Source organism: Zootoca vivipara, chromosome 2, assembly GCF_963506605.1.
Source record: "Zootoca vivipara chromosome 2, rZooViv1.1, whole genome shotgun sequence".
Taxonomy (NCBI): domain Eukaryota; kingdom Metazoa; phylum Chordata; class Lepidosauria; order Squamata; family Lacertidae; genus Zootoca; species Zootoca vivipara.
The window spans coordinates 104,355,030-104,375,384 of NC_083277.1; the positions used below are offsets into that span (position 1 = coordinate 104,355,030).

The following is a 20,355-nucleotide window of genomic DNA, read 5'->3' on the forward strand; positions in this document are numbered from 1 at the left end:
CTCAAGGCAAATCTTAAATAATAATAATAATAATAATAATAATTATTATTATTATTTGTACCCCGCCCATCTGGGCGGCTTCCAACAAAGATTAAAAATACATTAAAATGTCACACATTAAAAACTTCCCTGTTCATGTAGTATAAACACAGACAAGTGGGAATCGTGGGCCTGCGATCGCTCCAGTTGGAGAACAGCCTTGACCAAAGGCGTCCTGGACTTTGAAGAAGCACGAACCCAAGAGGAAGGCATGTTTGGCAAATCCTCACTGTGATCACGCCAGGAAACATATGTCCCCACTGTGGATGTGCAGATCCAGAATTGGCCTCCACAGTCACTTATGGACACACTGTTAAGAATGTGTTCATGGAAGACAATCTTGCTCGGCTACAAGTGGTCGCCAAAGACAAGGCATCTCACTAAATGGCATCCTGTTAAAGCCCCCTTAACAATGATCTATGCCTTCTCAGTTACACATATCCATCATAACACAGCAGTTCTTGCACTTCATTCAATGTGTGGTAAAGGGCAACTCAACTGTGTTGTAAGGACCTTTTTCTCAACACTTTGGAGAATGTTACAAGATGTCAGGTTGAACAAGTCATCACATGGCATTCTCTTGCAAGGTACAGCTTTATCAACAGCTACTGCAATGCCAATGTAGAATACTCAGGAGGCAGTTTTCCACCTGCGCTGCATATGTACTGCATGCCTAGTCAACTACTGCTGTATGGCCTGGCACACCATGGGATCAGGATAATGAGATTTGTTAGAAGAGGCATCCTCAACCTGCGGCCCTCCAGATGTTTTGGTCTACAATTCCCATCATCCCTGACCACTGGTCCTTTTAGCTAGGGATCATGGGAGTTGTAGGCCAAAACATCTGGAGAGCCACAGGTTGGCGATGCCTGTGTTAGAATAACCAGGACACTGAACCATATCCCATTAATGCCAGAATGTAAGGAGCTTTCTCTCTGGCTTAACAGCAAAGAATAAATATAACATATCATAGGCCAAGCATTAAGAATCTCATTATTTTACCCTTCTAAAATGGTAGCAGAGAGAGCAAGTTTCACTATGCCAGGAATGTGGGAACTGTGGCTCACCAGATTGGGTTGGACCACAAATCCCATCATCAGGGGCCACTGGTTATGGTGGCTAGGAATGATGGGAGTTTGGGCTCAAACACACCTGGAGAGGTACAGGTTCCCCACTCCTGCTTCCTGCAATAGAGACTTAAATAATGCTTACGTCTCCTTCATGGACATTAAAATGAAGAGATAATGTAATAATACTACCATCTACCCTCCCAAAAGCTGCTAATCAGTAAGGTGATATAAGAAGAGGCGGAGGAGTTTGGATTTGATATCCCGCTTTATCACTACCCGAAGGAGTCTCAAAGCGGCTCTCCTTTCCCTTCCTCCCCCACAACAGACACCCTGTGAGATGGGTGGGGCTGAGAGACTTCAGAGAAGTGTGACTAGCCCAAGGTCACCCAGCAGCGGCATGTGGAGGAGCGGAGACGCGAACCTGGTTCCCCAGATTACGAGTCTACCGCTCTTAACCACTACACACACACTAACCAGGAGAGCTGCACTCCTAAAGATTTTCAGCATGTTCTGGATATTTAGAACTTTGGAGACTACAGCAGTTTAGAATCATCAAGAGAATTCAACATTTTAACATCCTCTGTCATCATGGCTAATAAATGTATAAAAGATGGAACATTTCTTCATGCATTCCACATTTAGGTCCGAAAGACTCCAGATCCCTCCACCCCCTCAACATAGTAGACCCATTCATCTATCCAGAGGTGTCACTAATCAATTTTATTTGGAAAAAAATCAAGTTACAGAACAGTTTGTGGGAATTTTCTTCCAAAATTTCCAAATGCATTTTTTTTTTCAAATCAAGAGATACAATTGCCTTGAAGTTTCAAAATAAAGATAGAAAATTAAATTAACCGCCAGCAAGTCTTAGTGGTTTATAAACTGGTAATGTGGCTGAACTCAAGCCTTTCCTTTATGGAAAGGCGGTACGAAAACATATTTACTTATAAATGCTAAAATATTCCTCGTTTGAACAAGTTCTCCCCCCTCCCTTGTTCATGGTTAACAAAATGGGAGCAGTTCAAAACTAAAATGGCAGTTAATTGCAAGTCTTGTGCATGATCCTCCAGGCTCACTTTCATACGATTCAACCTCCGCTCAACATGTTCCCAATTTTACCTCCCAAATGCAGCACTGAAAGCAACCCTTACAAAAGAGCAAGAGAACAGAGTAGAAATCAAAAGTAGAAAGTTTACAAAGAGTGATGGAAAAGGTTTTTCAGGGAAAAAAAGACATGTGTTTATTTCCTTTTATGGACTTAAAACTTTGGTAGTAACTGTAATTTTTTTAAAAAAATTTTTATATATTTGAAATCCAGATGTATTGGTCAAGAAGGACTTTGCCTGCCAGAGAGCATAAGAGCTCCCCCTCCTAACAAGACAGGTCTTCAATTCAGCTACAGTAAGTGTCTTAGACAGGGACCTGGTTAGGAATACAATAGAAAAAAAATCCCACAATCATATACAATTCAATTGGACAATTTAAAAAGACATACTATAGAAAAGTGATTCCCACAAAGAGCTTATACCAGGTCCAACCACTTACATAGCATTGCATTCATTCATGTAAAAAAGATGTTTGGAGGGAATTTTTCTGAAAAATCCTACTTTATACGACTTATCAACCTGAGCAGTGGCAAGTTGAATGGAAATATCCAAGTGTCCATGCACTGACTGAAGCAATCTGTCGGTGGAATAGGGAAGACAGGCAATTTTTGGCTATTCCCTCTTTCCACACAACCCCTGCAACCCCTTAAATCTGCTCCAGAAGGCTGGGTGACCTTCCAGAGCAGATCTGAGGAGCACAGAGGGCTGCAAAGGAGAGGGGAAATAGCGAAAAAATTGCCTGCCTTCTCTATTCCACTGACAGGTTCTTCCTGTTAGCAGATGGATAACCACTGGATAACCATCTTTAGTCCACAAAAAGCAACAGACAAGTGCAGATGAATAAAATGTCAAATGAAAACTAGAGGGAGGAAGCTGCAGGTATTAGTTTTGTCTCAAAGGATTTGTAAGAGAGTTACCACATTTTTGCACTGGGGTAATTATTATTTTTTTTAAAAAAAATCACACAAATTAAAAGAAATGTAGAATCTTTACGAAGACAAGCTATCTACTCGGAGAATGATCTTTAAACCAGCTTCCTGTCAACTTTAAAAATACAAGGTTGATAGTTTAAAAAGAAACACACACACAAAAGAACCCTAAGAATGTCCTATATGGTTTAAGCCAGAAAAAAAATGACTGAAGATTATTATAGCAAGAAGGCATGCAAGTTACATTAACTGCATGTAATGAAATTCTAAACCCAAGAGCTTTTGCATTTTTAACTTCAGTTGTGAAAAGAAACTTGAGGATTTTTCAGAGGAATCAGAGTACTTGTAAAAAGGAATGGGCGGGGGAGAGGAGAACTAGAGGAAAACTCAGAACTGTATTTGTTCACCTCTAATGAGCATAAGTAGTATCAAAGGCTATAAAGACTGGATGTAGGCTAGTTTTTACTCCTGATTTTATTATTTCATACTTTTAAAAGTATTCTGAAGTGGCCAAGAGACTCCTCCCTCAGTGGCAAAGTCAGTCACAACTGGTTACACTCTGTGGGAAGTCCAGGCTATTTGTCATTTGGTCCTATGAGACAAACAGCCGTAAATGGATATTTGTTTCTCTTGTTTTGAGTTGGGGCATGTGAGAGAAAGAATCAGGTGCTACGCAGAGGCGGTCAGAGCTGTTCAGTCACCAGTCTCATTCTCTTCTGCTGTTTCCCCTGTTGTGGCGTTCTCGGCATTCTTGGAGGCCTAGAGGAACAAAGGGGGAGATATTAACTGAAACTGAAGCTAATACTTAGGGGGGAAAGGAACAGTTTGCAAAAAAACCCAGACACAGCATTAAATAGTTCAGTTATTAACAGTTTTAAAGAGGACACTTCAGCTTTCAAAGGAATGTCTGCCCAAAACCATATGAAGTTGGATTTTTCTTTGTAAGGTTTGCATGAAATTTCTCATCAGCTGATTGTCAAGTGCTTGGGAAGTACTGAGCGAGGGGGTTTGCAGGCACCACCAACAGTGGTGCCTGCAAAGGCCCTTTTGTCCAAGTCCTGCCTGTACCTGCCCCTCATCTGACATCATACATGACACCAGGTGTTGGGTAGGTGGGTGTGGCTTGGCCAAAATACCTTCGCAGACCATATGGCCAGGCCTAAATAGGCCAACAGGCCAGAAGTTCCCCACCTCTGAGCTGAGGCATCAACATAGTAATCTGAGGTCTCATCGTCTTCAAGAGCCATATGATGGCAACAACACAATTTATAGTAACAAATAATAATAATAATAATATTTTAAAAATCTGTCCACAGATTTTTAAACCTCAGAGCAGGTTACAATATTTTAAAAATGTAATGAGATTAGCACACAAACACAACCAAGTACCTTCTTTTTCTTCTTTTTTTGGGCCTTACGGCTTGCTGAGCTTTGTAGGAGTGCCTGGAAGAGGGAAAAATGTCAGAAGCAAAAGGAGATACCTAGAGTGCGATTACTTCTAAGACAACAAGGAAGGGAAAATCACTGCCAGCCATAAAGGAATGCAGCCAGTCCTAGAATGCTTGGCACATATTGGGACTAACAATTAGCCTCACATAAAGCTGAGCTATGCATCCTTTGGAGCCAGCAACTTCTAGTTTCACCTGCTTGCAGAGAATTACTCAACAGTAGTGAGTCTGGGAGCCTCACAGTGCCTCTTTAGAAATTACAAGCTTATAAAATTGTCATTTAAATTTTCCTAAGAAGAGGAAAGAAGAATTGCAAGGGGCAGGGGAGTTGCATGTTTCCTTTGTGTAAAACAGCCTTCAAAATCATTTTGGTTTTAATTCAAAACAGCTTTCTATGAACTCACTCATCTTGTTCTTACACCTCATTACAATTCACAACAAAAAAACTTTACTAGCTCTTTAGAAAGAAGAAGCAAATGGCTTAAACACGATATCTCACATACCTGAAACATTTTTGTACTTAAAAAAAGGCACAAAAGCTAGGGGAGGGGAGGCTTTTTCTTCTTAGCACTTATCTTGCCTGGTCAATGGAAAGTTAATACAAGTACCCATTCAATGCACGACAGGGCGATATTTGTGACACACAGTAATCCCAGAAGGGTGAGGAACTATGGACCCGAAACAGTCCCTGGGGCCTCTACATCCAGCCCACAGAGTCCTCTCCTCACCTCATTCCCCTGCCACAGCCTTGAAAAAGCATGGTAGAAGCAAACAGAATATTTCCTCCCTTCCAAAGTCTAATTGTAGGGTGGTGGTGTCATAGCTGGAGATAGAAGAGTTAACTCTCACCTTCCCCCCCCAAAAAAAATTCTTCCGGTAGCACCTTAGAGACCAACTAAGTTTGTCATTGGTATGAGCTTTCGTGTGCATGCTCACTGCTGTGATCCCATGAAGAACATTGTGGCACCACAATTAAGCTTTTCATTGGCTCAAATAGAATTGCTTCTTTCAAGGCAGATTTTGGGAAGTGGGAAACAGAAGCATGGGCTGTATATGTAGTATCTCTGTGGGTTTTTTTGGGGGGGGCATACCTTGGCTTGCCATATCTACTTTTGTTTGGGCAAGACTCACCACTGGCATGCAACCCCTAGAAGGTTGGCCAAGAGGAAACATGGTCTTTTGACCAAAAAATGTTCTCCACTTCTGTTCTAAAGAAACACTACAGTAAGCCTGCAACTTATGTGGGTATTATGTTCCAGGGATTGTCCCCAAAGCCAAAATCGCATATACAGTGGTACCTCAGGTTAAGAACTTAATTCGTTCCAGAGGTCCGTTCTTAACCTGAGGTACCACTTTAGCTAATGGTGCCTCCCCTCTGCTGCCACACAATTTCTGTTCTCATCCTGAAGCAAAGTTCTTAACCCGAGGTACTTTTTCTGGGTTAGCGGAGTCTGTAACCTGAAGCGTCTGTAACCTGAGTTACCACTGTAGTCAAAACAGATTGGGTGTAGTGGCATGCGGAATTGCCACCCCCCTGCCCACTCCCTTTTTTCCAAGCATGTAAAGCTGAATGCATGCAAGTTAAATGTGTAAGTTGCAAGCTTACTTTATTTTTAAATGCTTTTCTTCTTCTCTAATGGGCTACCCTCAACATGTTAAAACCTACTTTGGACCCCAAATTTGTCCCTGCTTTCTTGGAACGCCTTCCCCAGCTTTAGTAATGAATAGGTACTGGGAATAACAAGAACTATCAATTTTTATCTCATCACATTTACACTGGGAATAGGAAACTCAAGCAGTTCTCTCTACTGTGACAACATTTGTTCCTGGAACTCTGGCCACTTATACAAAGAACACTGTAATTCCACTGACCTTCAGATCTGCATCTTGCACCTCAAATTCTGATTTGTAGAGTTCAGGCTCAAAAGGACCGCTAGTTATCCTCATGGGGCCATTGGGCATTAAAAGCACCGTGAACTTAAACTGGGCAACAAACTCTCCTGAGTGGGGGAAAGAAGAGAAAGATGAGCCATGCACCATATTAGACAACTGCCTACATCAAGGGTTTGACAAGCATACAAGGGGGAAAAAAGAACCAAGAGGTAAGATTGGTTTGGTTCAGACAGATCTGCTACAATAGTGGAAAAACAGGTATGAGAACTTGCCATGGAGATGTTCATTTCAAGTATCCAAATTAGAGCAGGTTTCCTTCCCTTTTTACCTAACCTTAGCCCACCTGAACTTTTAAAAGCACTACTGTTGAGGTTCTTATTCAAGCAGCAGCAAACCACACACTCATCTCTCACTGGTCTAAGATATTACTGCAAGTGTCCAGGGGTCCACAGTTGTGGCTGAACTGGTAATCAACCAAAATGTGTAGTTGTCAACAATCCTGCCCCTCTCCTTTGAAAGACACTCTAAAATTGAGTGTAACTAACTGGATAAGTAGTTGCTCAGGAGCACTGAGTTGTTTTGCTGCTTTGGAGCACCTGCTAAAACACAACAACTGCAGGAATGAAGCCTTTCTTCTAGGCTTGAAGTGTTCACCCCTGCAGTTGCACTGGGCTTCAGAAGTACTCCAAAGCAAAAAAAAAAAAAAAAAGTCTCACTGCTTCTGTTTCCAAAACCAGAGACAAGCCCCTGCCCATCCTTCAGTCTGCCTTCATCACAAATGTATTTACCAGGTGAAGAGATGTGCTTACCACTTGCAAGCATATTTGCGCACTCTTGCAAGTGACACAAAATATGTGTCCTAGTCTCTAACTGTGATCCCCCAAATTTAACCAAAAAGCAAAGATCTCCGTTATGAAGCATGTATCTGTATTCAAAACGTACATTCCGTTCTATAATTTAAGTGCTCTCAGAAGAGTTCTTTCAACAAGAAAAATATTGGGGCAACAAAAGAGTGCATCAATTCAGCATATCTTTCTAAAGGTAAAATAGTGCATAATAATTAGTCAGAGCAGCCAACCGCCAAGCCCCAAAGCAAGACAAAAATTGCTCTGACATTCAGACACAAGTGCTTACCTTCTTTATCATAGAGGACATTAAAAGGCTGTAGCAGCTCATGTTTAGCACATTCTACTACTCCCATCCTTGCCTTCTTTTCATCCTCAAATGCCCTGTATGGAACAAACATAAAAACAAAAAACGGTTTGTGTAGGCTTTTCTGTATCCTTTGGTTACTATAAGAACTGCAGTGTCCTAGTACCAAAGAATGCTTATATATTGTGCAGATGCACACAAAATATAGAACATGTTACTGGACACAGAATTCAAGTCCCTACTAATCTCAACTTCCCACCCCACTTAACTTGGAGTACGGAGATGCTGGAACAATCTCACAAGGGATAGCAGAGTAAAATCTTGCGCCCAGGGTTTCAATGCCCCCTTCCCAGTTAGCAGTTACCACAGTTACAAAATAAGCAAGACACTTGCGCAGCTTATATAGGCTGTGGAATTCAATTTCTCTTAGTACAACATTTTGATTTCTTTAGCACTTAACAATTCTGCTTATTACTTGTAGTACGAGGCTAGCATTCTACACACAGCTTAAACTAGGAAAAGCAATATAACTCAGAAAACATCCCCTTCACTTTACATGCAAGAGACATGACTACAATGGTAGGAACCATTCAACCATTGAACTATCAAGTGGAATCTCTGTTGCCAAGTGTATGCACAGATGCACCAGAAAACAAAGAGTACCTGAGTGTGAATGGCATAGCATCAAAGCGTCTTTCCACCTCACTGAAAAAGGCACGGGAAGTTTTCATTTTCAAACCATATTGCTTGGAAGGGTCCCTTTTGTAAATTGTAGTTCTCTGCCCAGCATCCTTTGCCTAAAGACATTCAAGTCATTAAAGACAGTTTTAGCAGCATATTTACTTATATGATGAAAAGGAAGGTAGCAAGAGAGTAAAAGAGGGTAAAGGATGTTTTTTGGGGTACGATTGTGGTTATGTAGAGCATTTCCCAACTTAACTGGCTTTTAAGACACTGCACCAAACAATCTAAACCAGGAAGTTAACATCCTTGTCACTTTAGATAAAGTTGCCGAACTTGTATGGCACCTGATTATAGAACATGTGTTAAGCAAGGACACTTACCTTTCCTTCTCCAGTGCTGATGAGAACATCAATGGCATAAACTTCATGGACCTCAAATTCTGCTTTTTCATGGTCCTTTCTAGATTTAAGGAAGCACACACACACATGAAAATAGAAGACCACCACCATTTGAACATTGTTTGGGAGTCAATATGAAGCAAGATACTAATTCTAAGTCATGTTTCATCTTACAACACATCTGCACTCCTACTGCCCAAAAGGCACAAACACAAAATGGCTTGGCAACAATTCCAGACAAGAGACATGTACCTTTGCTGGTCTGAGGGGTTCTGGATGATAGTCTTCTCCCCATCTATCACATGCTGCTTCAGCTGGTGTGATAGCATCCCTGTCAAGAAAGGGTATCTATTAGCACTGGAGTTGCAAAGCAGCCAGTGAATCACCGCTGATAATCCAAGGCACTGCACTTTCTTTCTTTTTTTTAAAGCAAAGATCAGAGACACATCTTGTCATATGCCCAAAGGTCTGCGTGTGCTTGTTAAAAAACAGTTTCAAATTTACACTAAGTGTAGCCTGGGATAGGTATTCACAATTCCAATAGCTGATGGCTGCTTTATTAATAAGACAGTTACATCACCATTTCTACTAAATAAAAGCCTTTTTGCCACATTATTATTATTTTATTTAGTCAACTTATAAATGGCTTAATTTATATAAAAAAATTCAAAGCTATTTACAGTAAGGAGTTAAAGATTTTAAAATAACTAAGAGTCAACTCCGTAGGCTACTCTGTTAACCTTCTCCTCCCCTCTTCCCACCAACATATTCTTTTCTCTTTCTGCAACTTACGGTACTATTTTAACCCTCTCTTTTGCCTTCTACTGCATAGCATGCACACTGAACTTCATCTCTATTTTCTGCATCACAATCTCTTTACCCTTTCCTCCAATTTATCTTTTTATGCTCCAGTTCTGTGCTCCTCAATCTTTCCTTGCTCCTTGCTGAACTTAACAGCACTCTCCCAGTACCTCGCACACTAAGAGTCTCTCCATACTATGACACTATGGATTTGCAGACGAGTTTGCACTTGACAGACAGCTGCACCCAATTCTGACACTGGTAATTTCACAAGTATGACGTGTCTGTTTCTAAACTCTCTCATTCATAATGCATGTTTAAAATCTAAATAAATCTTTAGATGCAGGTCTGAAATATTGTATGTTTATCTCCATTTCGGTCTCATTCACAAGCAGACTGTGGCACAGCTGGATAGTTGCAACACTGCAAAAACTACCAACTCTATTGTATGCATCTGAATCCAGGGAGAGAAGCAGCACACAACACAATAAAAGCATCCTCTTGCCCCAGTCCCCACTGATTTCTTCAGGAGTGGGAACAGGTCACAAACAACAGGGGTCTGAAATTGCTTCAGGGGGCACAATTAGTAAGGGAAAGACTACTTAGAAGCCCATGGATTTTGTACTATGCAGGAAGAAAGCTTAGAAGTGTTAAATGGGCCCTTACAAAAGGTGACATATTTAACCTGGGACTTTTAAAAAGACCTTTCCATTTCAAGCCTGAAACACTGTGTCAGGTAGTACTACAGGGACTTCTAACATCCAGGGTCACCAAACAAAGCGTTCCTGCTCATCCAAAGACAAATGATGTGCCCAGAGCAATTTGTCCATTCTATTTATTCTCTTCCCCATACCACCCTCTGACACAATCTGGATCAGTACACCAAAGCATTCCTTCCTGCTTTGATGCACATCTTCAATATTTAAGATTCAATCTAGGGAAAGCCATGTCTTATCTGCCCTCCACACCACAAGCTTTGAGCAAGGAAATAACACCTTTCTATTGGCAGGGGGCTGGTGGAGAGAGAAATAAGGCTTGACCTTGAGAGAAAGGAGCTCTGTTTAGTTTCATAAAGTGCTGCCAGTGACTGGATGATTATAACACTTGAATGTTTCCAAAACAGTAGCTGCTTAGATTCCCTTGACAGCTTGAGCAGCCTCCTCCTCACTGTGCTGACATTTTTTTTTCCTACATAGGCACACCACAGATCTACAAGACATTGTATGTGAAAAAAATCTAACCTTAGAACCACATTTTTTTGCAGGGTGGCCTAATACCTTAACAGACTGGTGGCCGAGAACACTTCCATAACACATCACTAAAACAGCACATTTCTTTTACCTTGCTATTGCCTACAGTGAGCTTATTTTGTAAACTGCTCCCAAAGGTGACTTATTTGACTTTGGTGCAATCAACAAAATAAAAGCAATATGAATAGTTCAGCTTAATACCCTGATCATCTATTTCAGTTTCTAACAAAGTTCCTCAAAGCATATTACCCTGTGCCCTAAACTGTGACCCCAAATTTAAGCAGTCAGTTCTTTTAGCCAGATGGGCAGGCTAGAAGCACAGGAGTAATTTGTACAGTGAAGCATCCCAGGAGCTCTAAAGAGAATATTTATTTACAACCATGTTATACCAAAGTAATCCAAACATCAAAAGCAGATGTGTATCCTCACAACAACTACTAACACTTCCAATACTTTCAAACTCTAAAGAAGGATCATTGCTATGTTAAATGCTCTTCTATTTCTGCTGTCTCATTTCATTGTTCAGTTAGCTAATCCTTACCTTCAATGGGTGTGCAGTTAAATGAATGAGCTATCTTGTTCCAGGCATCTGTCACTTGTGAATTCTATTGGAAAAGGATCAATATTGGCATTTAAAGCTGAATTGGATCATATTCTGCAGTGAAACCTGTGATCAACTCAGTTTAATGGCTCCAACACTGGCTATTATTTTGGAGAAGCAGATCATAAATGTATTCCCCCCTCCCTGCACAGTAAAAAAAACCCTATAAATTCCAAGCCTTCAACAGAAAGTTGTTCAGCATTAGAAGCGGCCTAAACATTCCAGTATACTGTACAAGGCACTGTAAATGACAATGATCTTTTCATACAGAACTTTTAATGGTGAGAAGCTGAATAGAATTACCACTGAAATGGTTATATATGCTATATAATTGAGGCAGAGATTAATCGTCAATAATAATGTAATAAAATCTAAAATTTCTTGTTTTCAATGCTGCAGCATAAACATACTGCCTGAGACTAGGAGGGCATTACTGGAAGGGAAAAGCAGAACTTTCTACATCCTGTCCTAAAATTGTCATTAGACTAAACAAATGCTCAGCTGCCAAATACTTCTTATCATGTTCGGGGGGGGGGGGAGGAAATACCCAAGAACCTTCAGCCATTTGCAGAAAGACTAATGAAAATACAAACTCTTCAGTAACTACTACCTTTTCACAAGCAAAGACCTCCTCACTCCAGAGAGCATTTCTGTTATCTATGGCCAGCTGCCCTTAGAACAGTTTAATAACTCTTCCCAGAGTAAGCCAATGATTTTTTATTTGTATGTTCAGAGTAAGTTGAGGTTTGGATCTGTGGTCATAACCTCTGGTCACCCATCCTGAAACATGAAACCAATTCATGTAAAAAGTAGCCACCCATTGTCACCTGGTTTCCAGGCTTAACCAAACGCAGAGCAGCTTCAGCACAGAGGTGAGCAGCTTTGATGACATCAGCTTTGCGACCTGACACTGGAGTTTCCTGAAATGGTAGGAGAAAACTAATATTCATATAAGCATTTACTCCTAAGGGGTGAAAAGTGCCAAGAGTTTTCTCATTGACAAATCCTAAAGACACAGTACAGCTGCACAAAATATGAATGGAGTAAACGAGCTAAAATTAAGCACTCTTGTCCCATTGATTCCAGTGAAAGGGTTTAAGTCTTATCTGAATCCCATCCTGTTGGATTCAATAGGGCTTTTAAAAGTGTTTAACTGATTGAATTGTGCCCTTCTCAATCAGATAACTTGCACATGTTTTGGACTACAGCTCCTACAGTCTCTGAACACTGGCCATGCTTACAAGGAAACAAAGGAGTTGGAAGTCCTAAAGATATGGAGAGCACCTGTGTTTGGAAGGCTGCTGAAAGTATTTTGCCACTCCCTTAATTCACAAATGGGATTCAAATATTATCCAGCCCTACAAGTCACTCTTTTCTTTTGCCTTAGATGCTAAATCAGCATGAGCTATAGTTAAATAAACCGAACTGACAAGAGTTCTCAATCCACACCAGAATGCTTGAGACACCAAAGTGACCCAAAAAATCTGGCTACGTTTCCAGCAATTGTGTAGAAATTCAAAAGTTTATTTTAATGCAGCCTTTCCAGGAATATAGTATATTATTATTAATTTATTTTGCCTTGCATACTTTGAAGAGCTGCAGTTATGATAATTTAGAATTTTACTTAGCTTGCAACTTTGGCCAAGTTGAATAGGACACGCCATTTAAGAAGTTACACATTAATGTACAGCACCCGATGGAGTGACTGATCAATACAGCTGTCCCACATTCTTGGCAATGGGGTGGATTGCCACTATACATCAAGAAACGCAACCCCTTGCAGATAATGCAATGAGCAAAGTTACCCAGGACAAACGTTCTCAGCACTAAGTGTTGCATAAAAGAAATGTCCTTAAAAGTGATATGAAAATCCAGCAAACCCAAATAGGAAACACATTCTGTTTGTGCCCAGAACATATGGAACACTTTATACAAGTATGATATTTGTATTACATACTTTCAGAACATTGACCCATCCTACTTCTTAGTAGCTATAGCTGCAAATGAGTAACTAGCAAGCCAGTTCTACTTAAGGATGCTGCTCATATTATTTCCCCCTACTGGGGCCAAGCCTGTCTTGAAAGTAGCACGTGCACATGCTACTCAAAGCCACATGCAGGAGATTTACCTTTGATGCATCAATGACAAAACTGTGAGCTACATTTGCTATGAAGCCATCAACATGGACTCCCAGGTCACTGTAACATGAAAAGGGAAAAAGATTTAAACCACAGTTAGCAATAAGAAAACTTCTGCAACACTAAAGGCTTTAAAAATCTGCTTACATGGCACTTTACTTCCACATTCTGACCCTATTAAACCATTATGGTACATGCAATAGTTGGCACCATAGCCGTTAAAGTGACAATCTCTGCTTAGGAAGCAGGGCAGAACCATTAAAATGTGTCTCATTTGTCAAGGGAAATCCACACTAAACTAAAAAACAGACACATACCTGTACCAACAATAACTTTGGTCCTCAAAGATCTGGCTCAGAGGTACCATATACAGCATACTGCACTCTGAGCAGACCAGCTTAAAACATACAGCTGAGGGTAAAAGTTAGTAAGCCAATAGATAACCCAAGAAAGTGAATGGAGTTGCTTACATTTTGACCAAATCACCATCTTTGAGAATGTAATCCTGGTCACTCTTCAAGGGGGAGAAGTGACAGACACAGTTATTTACCGATATACTTGTGGGGAAGGCAATACCTACACAAAAAAGGGAGCAGTGATGAGATCATACAATCTACACAAGCCCTGTAACAGTTTTCCATCTCACAAATATAATAGTTACTGGTATGTATAAGTGTTAGTGTTTTAATGTGATTTAGATTGTGTATCAGACATTGTTCTGACAACTTTTTTAAAAAGCAGGACAGAAATAAGTATCACAACATGGGTCCCTAAACCAGACATTTGGATTTGGGACACAAGTTGCCCTATGTAATTCAAAGACTACATCAATCCCATAATGACTAGGTTGGATTGTTATCCTTTTTCTGCTGACACTGTGAGTGGTACTAGAGCTGCTGCAGCTGCACCAACCTGTCTTGTAACTTTGGCAGCTTCCTCAGTATAAAATGAGCTGGGCTTGGTCAGTGCTTAGAGGGAGAGGCTTAAGGTGTGACCTGGAATAATTTATGAAACACCTTTTCAGACAGTAATGTGCTACTTTTCCAACAGATCATAATGCTACTGCAGAGCCAGTAATTCAATGGCTTGGATTCAGAGATCCCATGCATGGAACTTTGCTCCCTAGGGAGGTAGGATGGAGTGATTTTCACCAGTTCCATTTTCCTTTGCAGCCCACTGACCCTAAAAAGCTGCTCTGGACCCTCAAGAACTGTGTGGGAGGAAATGGGGGGGGAGGGAGAAAAGAGATGAAAAATCTTCCTCCAGCATAAAGCTTCATGGGACTTCAGACATACTGCAATTCTGTAATTCCACAACTATGCAAAGCTGCCTGACCACTTATCTTTGCTACCAGCCCTTACTTTTGTGAAATATGCACCAATATAGTGCTTAATATTTATGTTGTTATCCAAGATTTATGATGTTATGCATGATTAAGACAGATTTTTCTTGTCAAGGTATCAATATGGATCCAGATTAGCCAACTACCATGCATGACAAGGCAAATCCATTCATGGTTTTGTCTACTGAGTCAACATGTCTTAAACTCATGCCAATGTACTTTTAAGTAAACAGTTCGTAAAGGTAAAGGGACCCCCGACCATTAGGTCCAGTCGTGACCGACTCTGGGGTTGCAGCGCTCATCTCGCGTTATTGGCCGAGGGAGCCGGCGTACAGCTTCCAGGTCATGTGGTCAGCATGACAAAGCTGCTTACGCCGTTTACCTTCCTGTTGGAGTGGTACCTATTTATCTACTTGCACTTTGACGTGCTTTCGAACTGCTAGGTTGGCAGGAGCTGGGACCAAGCAACGGGAGCTCACCCTATTGCAGGGATTCAAACCGCCGACCTTCTGATCGGCAAGCCCTAGGCTCTGTGGTTTAACCCACAGTGCCACCCCCATTCATATAACGCTACAGTCCTCAAAACGGCATTGACCCTATATCCTCAAGGCTAATATTTATTTTATACTTTTTTGCCACTCTGAAATCCCAAAGCAATCTAGCATGGGTTGGTTTCATATCAATTTAAAATTTGTGGGTTTTTTTTGCCAGACTTCAAAGTACACAAAGAAGAGGGAAAGAAAATTATGTGCTGGGTGTCGAAGTATTGAATCAACCCCATTAGGGGCAGAACAAAAGTAATTTCAAATCCTCCCCTTCCAGTTAACTGGATTTCATGAGCTGCCAGAAATGTGAGCAGCATTTTTACACTGCTTCCAGCTAGACAAAAATGGAATGCCTGATGTTCAGAAGTATAATTTATCTGCCCAAAAGGGAACAAATAATTCAGATCTGGAATACAAACTAACAGAAGCCTAAAAGCCTATAAGCACTGGAACAACCTGCAGCAAGTCACACTGGAAATCTGGGCTGGGTCTGCCGGTGGCAGTTGGTCCTTCTGCTGCATCTCACGCTCCACAATCCACATCACTGTACAATTAATTCTATTCAATGATGAATGTAATTTAAATGAGGCAGTATGATATGTATGTCAAAAATAAAGCTGGAAAATTGTGTTACCTTTCTTCATATCTTTCTCTTTCTTAAAGATTTTGCCAGTCTCTTCCATAATCATGGCATCCCCTCTCTCACATAAGCTGAGGACCGACACTCCAGGCTTAGCTGCTTCTACCACAGTCCGCAGGACTCCTGTAATTAAAGATAAAACTCCATACTGAATATTTTAATACACTTTACAGTTGCATAAAGCTATGCCACACTACGCAGCTCAGAAAGTGTATTTAACATTGATAGCTCAACTTTTCACACTGAAGCAGGGTTCAAAATTAGCAGGGTGCCAGGCACATTTTGCGCCTAAAGATTCTCCATTTGAAGCGCCTGAAAAAGTCAAGGTGCCATTTTTTTGTACCTGGCTGACACTCAAGTATTACTGAAATATACTTTGAGGCTTCAAAGCAAATACATGTTAAGGATAGACTTAATGCTAAGGAGTTTAACAATAAAGGTCCCAGAAGCCATTTGGCTCCCAGCATTTCTATTCCAGTTTCTTAACACTGCACTGCTAGATTCCAAGGCATCCAGGTTCTATTCCCACATCAACTGCCTACAAAATGTACTTTAAATTTCATTGTTGCATGCCTACTGAATTAGAATACTCTTACCTATACCATTTAGGGAACTGAGAATCTCTAATAATGTCTTCTGATTCCTAAAGTCAACTCCACCTCATGAGGTCACAACAGGTTGCAGTAGTTTTTCCAAACCTGCATCTTTCTGTCCCCAAGAAACTTTTCATCCAAGTACGTATTCTAATCTAATCAACCTTACCTCTATAGAAACTTTGAATTTTAAATACTATAGAATGCTCACATTTAATGAGAATCTAAGATTAAAGCACACCTAGTCTTTCATGGTTTCATTTATGGAAAGCATGTGAGCCAAAGAGAAAAACATTGGCTGAGGATTCTGTCTCGTCTAATTAAGGTGTCCTCATCAGAAAAATGGTACCGGTAATGTTTTCTCTAAAGCCAGAAAATATTCCAGAAACAATACAATACATTTTTGCCTGAGCTAGCTTTGGTGGGCAATGGTTAAACTGGTCTAAAACAATTTAATTTAATGTATATTTTATAAGTCTTCAAATGCCATATCATAGTTTGTTCTTGTGATAATTGCTTTTACCCATGTTGTTGTATCTGCAACATATTTTGTGTTGAGCTTTATAAAACCAATGGACTGAGGTTACGGAACAACTGGCAAAAAACTGTGTTTTAATTCTTCAAGTTAAGTTTGCATAAATATTTAATCCTCATCCTTTTAATACAGAAGTTTCAAGAACTGCTTCATGTTATCTTAACCTATCGGCTGAAGAGAACAAGGAAAAGAATGTTAACTCCATTCATAAGAAGAGCTGAGACAGTTTTGTCCCATGTGCATTCTGCAACTCTATGGTAAAGCTGAGACCTGGTGTTAAGTCGCCAGTATTTTTAACCTTCAAATTTAGCTAGAAAGAGTTTGCAGAAGTTTGTAAATGACATTAAGAAAAAGTATCCCATTCCAGATTTTGGTAAATCCCAAATGTAGGATAGACCACTGGGATTCCTGAGTTCAAAAGCCTCACATTACAGTATGCACTCGTACCATCAATTAAGCAGTCAATAGGGCAAGCTTATCTTTGAACAAACTGCTTTCTTCCTTCACAGCACAAAAAATAAATTGAAAAAACTGGAAGCCTGACGCAGCATTTTAAAATTTAATGGAGCAGGCAAAGGTATTTCTCTACCCAATATGAGAGTGTGTGCGTGCTCACACTTTGTAAATGCTCAGGCCTACAAAAGTCAACTGTGAGGTACAGATATATGCGGTTTGCTACAGGGAATGACTCCCTCCAACACAGGCAGTTGAGAGCTGAGTTGCAAAAGCTGTTTCCCCTTTTCCCTAGTTCGTTGTAATCCTAACAATCCACTTCCTAGAGTTCCCCGAAGAAGGTGATCCGATCCGAAGCAGAAAACCTCACTTAAACAAAAGGGGAAACCTGGGAGGAAGCCAGGATGTCGGAAGATAGTGAACGGGAGAGAGCGCCAGCAGCACATGGCAAGTCGCAGACCATGTGCCTTACAGTTCCTGGAGGACGGCGGCTCCATTCCCCCAGGGGATCGTGGATCAACCAATTCTTCCCCTGCCCCTCTCTCAAAATAACCAAAACACATAACTTTATTTATTTTTTTAAATGCACATGCTTTCTTTTATTCTTAACGAGCTTTTCCCCTTCGAGGGGAAAAACACACACCCCAATGGCGGGCAGTGGACTAAAATTAGCCCTTAAAACGCTTTCTAGAGATTCCGAGTTGACCGAGGCAAGGAAGGAGAAAGGAAAGTACACCATGTGCCGGGCGGCTCTCCCAGCCTACCTATCAAGGGCAACGGCTCTCGGGGGAGGGAGTGGAAGTATCCCACGTCCCCCAAAATCGCTCTCTTTTTTTGGCGGCGAGGGGGAGACAAGTCGCTCCAAGTCCAGAGTTTTTTTCTCCCCCCCCCCCCGTCCTCCACTCTCCCTCCATTAACAAGAGTTCAACTTCAACCCAGACGAGCCGGGAGCAAACAAAAAACAAAAAAAACCCACCCCCACCCCCAGGTCATATTTCACCCCAAGCCTTGACGACCGACCAGCCACACACACACGCACTCATTTTACTAGGCAATATTACACACACTCTACACCCGGGAGCTAATAGCAGATAACAACAACCCCCCCCCCCAAGCAGGGCCGCCCCAGCAAACCTGCTCTGCCTGACAGCTCGCCTCCTCACCCCCCGCCCTGAGGGCTCCACAGGCTGGCGGGCAGGCAGGCAGGCGCCCGACGCCCAGGCCCCAGGCCCGCCCGCCCACCCAACCCCACGGCTCCCGCCGCCGGGCCATACTCACGGTTGGCTATTTCTCCCCCCATCTTGTACTTGTTCACGACCACATCTTCCGCGATCGTCAGCTCGGCCGCCTCCTCCTCGCCCGACATGGTCGGACTGAGCCGTCGCCGCCGCCGCGGCGCGCCTTCTTCTTCTCCTCACAGCCGACGACGACACCGCCCGGCCTCGAGCCCTTCCTGCCGCTGCCCCCTGCTGCCGCGTGCCCAGGTCGTTGTCGTTCAAGCCGCCGCCGCCGCCGCCGCCTCCTCCTCAGTAAGAAGACCGACTGCGAGAGAGGCTGGAAGAGGAGAGGGAGAGAGCGAGCGCGCGGGCTTTGCGCGCGGCACGCTGGGAAGCGAGTCCGCTTCCGAGGACTACAACTCCCGTCAGGGTCCAGGCCCAGCCAGGCTTCGGGCGCAGCGTGAGGTACGACGGGAAAGCTGAACCCCGCGCGCCCATCTTTTAAGTGGCGTCACCTAATGGCCAGAGGGGGAATTGCGGGCAGCTTGTTGCGCCTTCGCCCGCCGCTCATGCGGTGACGTTCGTTCTATCGGTCGTCTTCCTGTTCATATACTGTATTAGTGCCGCCTGGAAGTTGTAGTTTGGGTGTGCACGTGTAGCCAGTTTTGCTGCATATCCGAACCGTCCTTGGGTCGTTGAGCTTAAACTTTTTTGGTTCTCACACTGTCCTCAGAGTTACAGGTAGGTAGCCCTGTTGGTCTGACGTAGTCGAAACAAAATAAAAAAATTCTTTCCAGCAGCACCTTAAAGACCAACTACGGTAAGTTTGTCATTGGTATGAGCTTTCGTGTGCATGCACACTTCTTCAGATACACACGAAAGCTCATACCAATGACAAACTTAGTTGGTCTCTAAGGTGCTGCTGGAAGGAATTTTTTTTAAAATAGTAAAATAGCCTTTATTTCAATTTCATAACACAAATACAGAAGAAATAAAAGTATTAGTAACGAAAAGGAAGAAGAAAAAAGAAAGAAAAAAGGAACAAAAGACATTAATCAATGATTATATACACAATCAAAATAATACAAAACCATATTGAAGAGCTAGAAAAGAAAAAAGGCAAAAGCAAAAACATAAATCTGAAATGATATTCAACCAAATCATATCTAAATACACAGTATAACAAATAACGCAAATTAATGTAACTCAAACCTCAACCCATCATAATATAACAATTAAAATATATCAGCTTTTATATTCAGGTTTTGCAATCTGTCAGCTAAAAATTATAGTTAAAAATTGACTCCCCACTGCCCCTAAGTTCTTGCTTCTATCTCAGTACCAATTATGCTTTCTCTCTCTTATTTCCCCCTTTTTATTATTTTATTTTACTTTATTTTATTTTGTTTTTCTCACTTTTTCCCTTTTTTATTTTCAATGTAAGCATATCACCAAATTGATGTTAAAATTCTCTTTTAATAGATAATCTTCCACCTGTTTCCACTCATTTATACATTTTTG

The 20,355-nt window shown here is 41.5% G+C and overlaps 1 protein-coding gene across 1 annotated transcript; it reads right to left on the reverse strand.

The window, feature by feature from the left end:
- Positions 1 to 1,808: 1,808 nt before the first annotated feature.
- PA2G4 (proliferation-associated 2G4) lies at positions 1,809 to 19,236 on the reverse strand. Its single transcript, XM_035103954.2, has 13 exons — positions 18,896 to 19,236; positions 16,031 to 16,159; positions 13,980 to 14,085; positions 13,500 to 13,569; positions 12,199 to 12,291; positions 11,312 to 11,375; positions 8,972 to 9,050; positions 8,702 to 8,780; positions 8,301 to 8,434; positions 7,620 to 7,714; positions 6,465 to 6,592; positions 4,534 to 4,587; positions 1,809 to 3,903 (listed from the first exon to the last, which is right to left on the reverse strand). Exons 1-13 carry the CDS (start codon positions 18,981 to 18,983, stop codon positions 3,838 to 3,840), a joined length of 1,185 nt encoding a protein of 394 aa, XP_034959845.1. The 5' UTR covers positions 18,984 to 19,236; the 3' UTR covers positions 1,809 to 3,837.
- Between the last annotated feature and the right edge of the window lie 1,119 nt (positions 19,237 to 20,355).

Excerpts from the sequence above, each read along its gene's own strand:
- PA2G4 (XM_035103954.2), bottom strand. The coding sequence starts at position 18,983 with ATGTCGGGCGAGGAGGAGGCGGCCGAGCTGACGATCGCGGAAGATGTG. Across the intron at positions 9,051-11,311 it reads TAACTGCACACCCATTGAAG|GGATGCTATCACACCAGCTG; the intron begins GTAAGGATTAGC and ends CTTTCTTGACAG. Across the intron at positions 4,588-6,464 it reads TGCAAGATGCAGATCTGAAG|GCACTCCTACAAAGCTCAGC; the intron begins GTCAGTGGAATT and ends TCCCTCTTCCAG.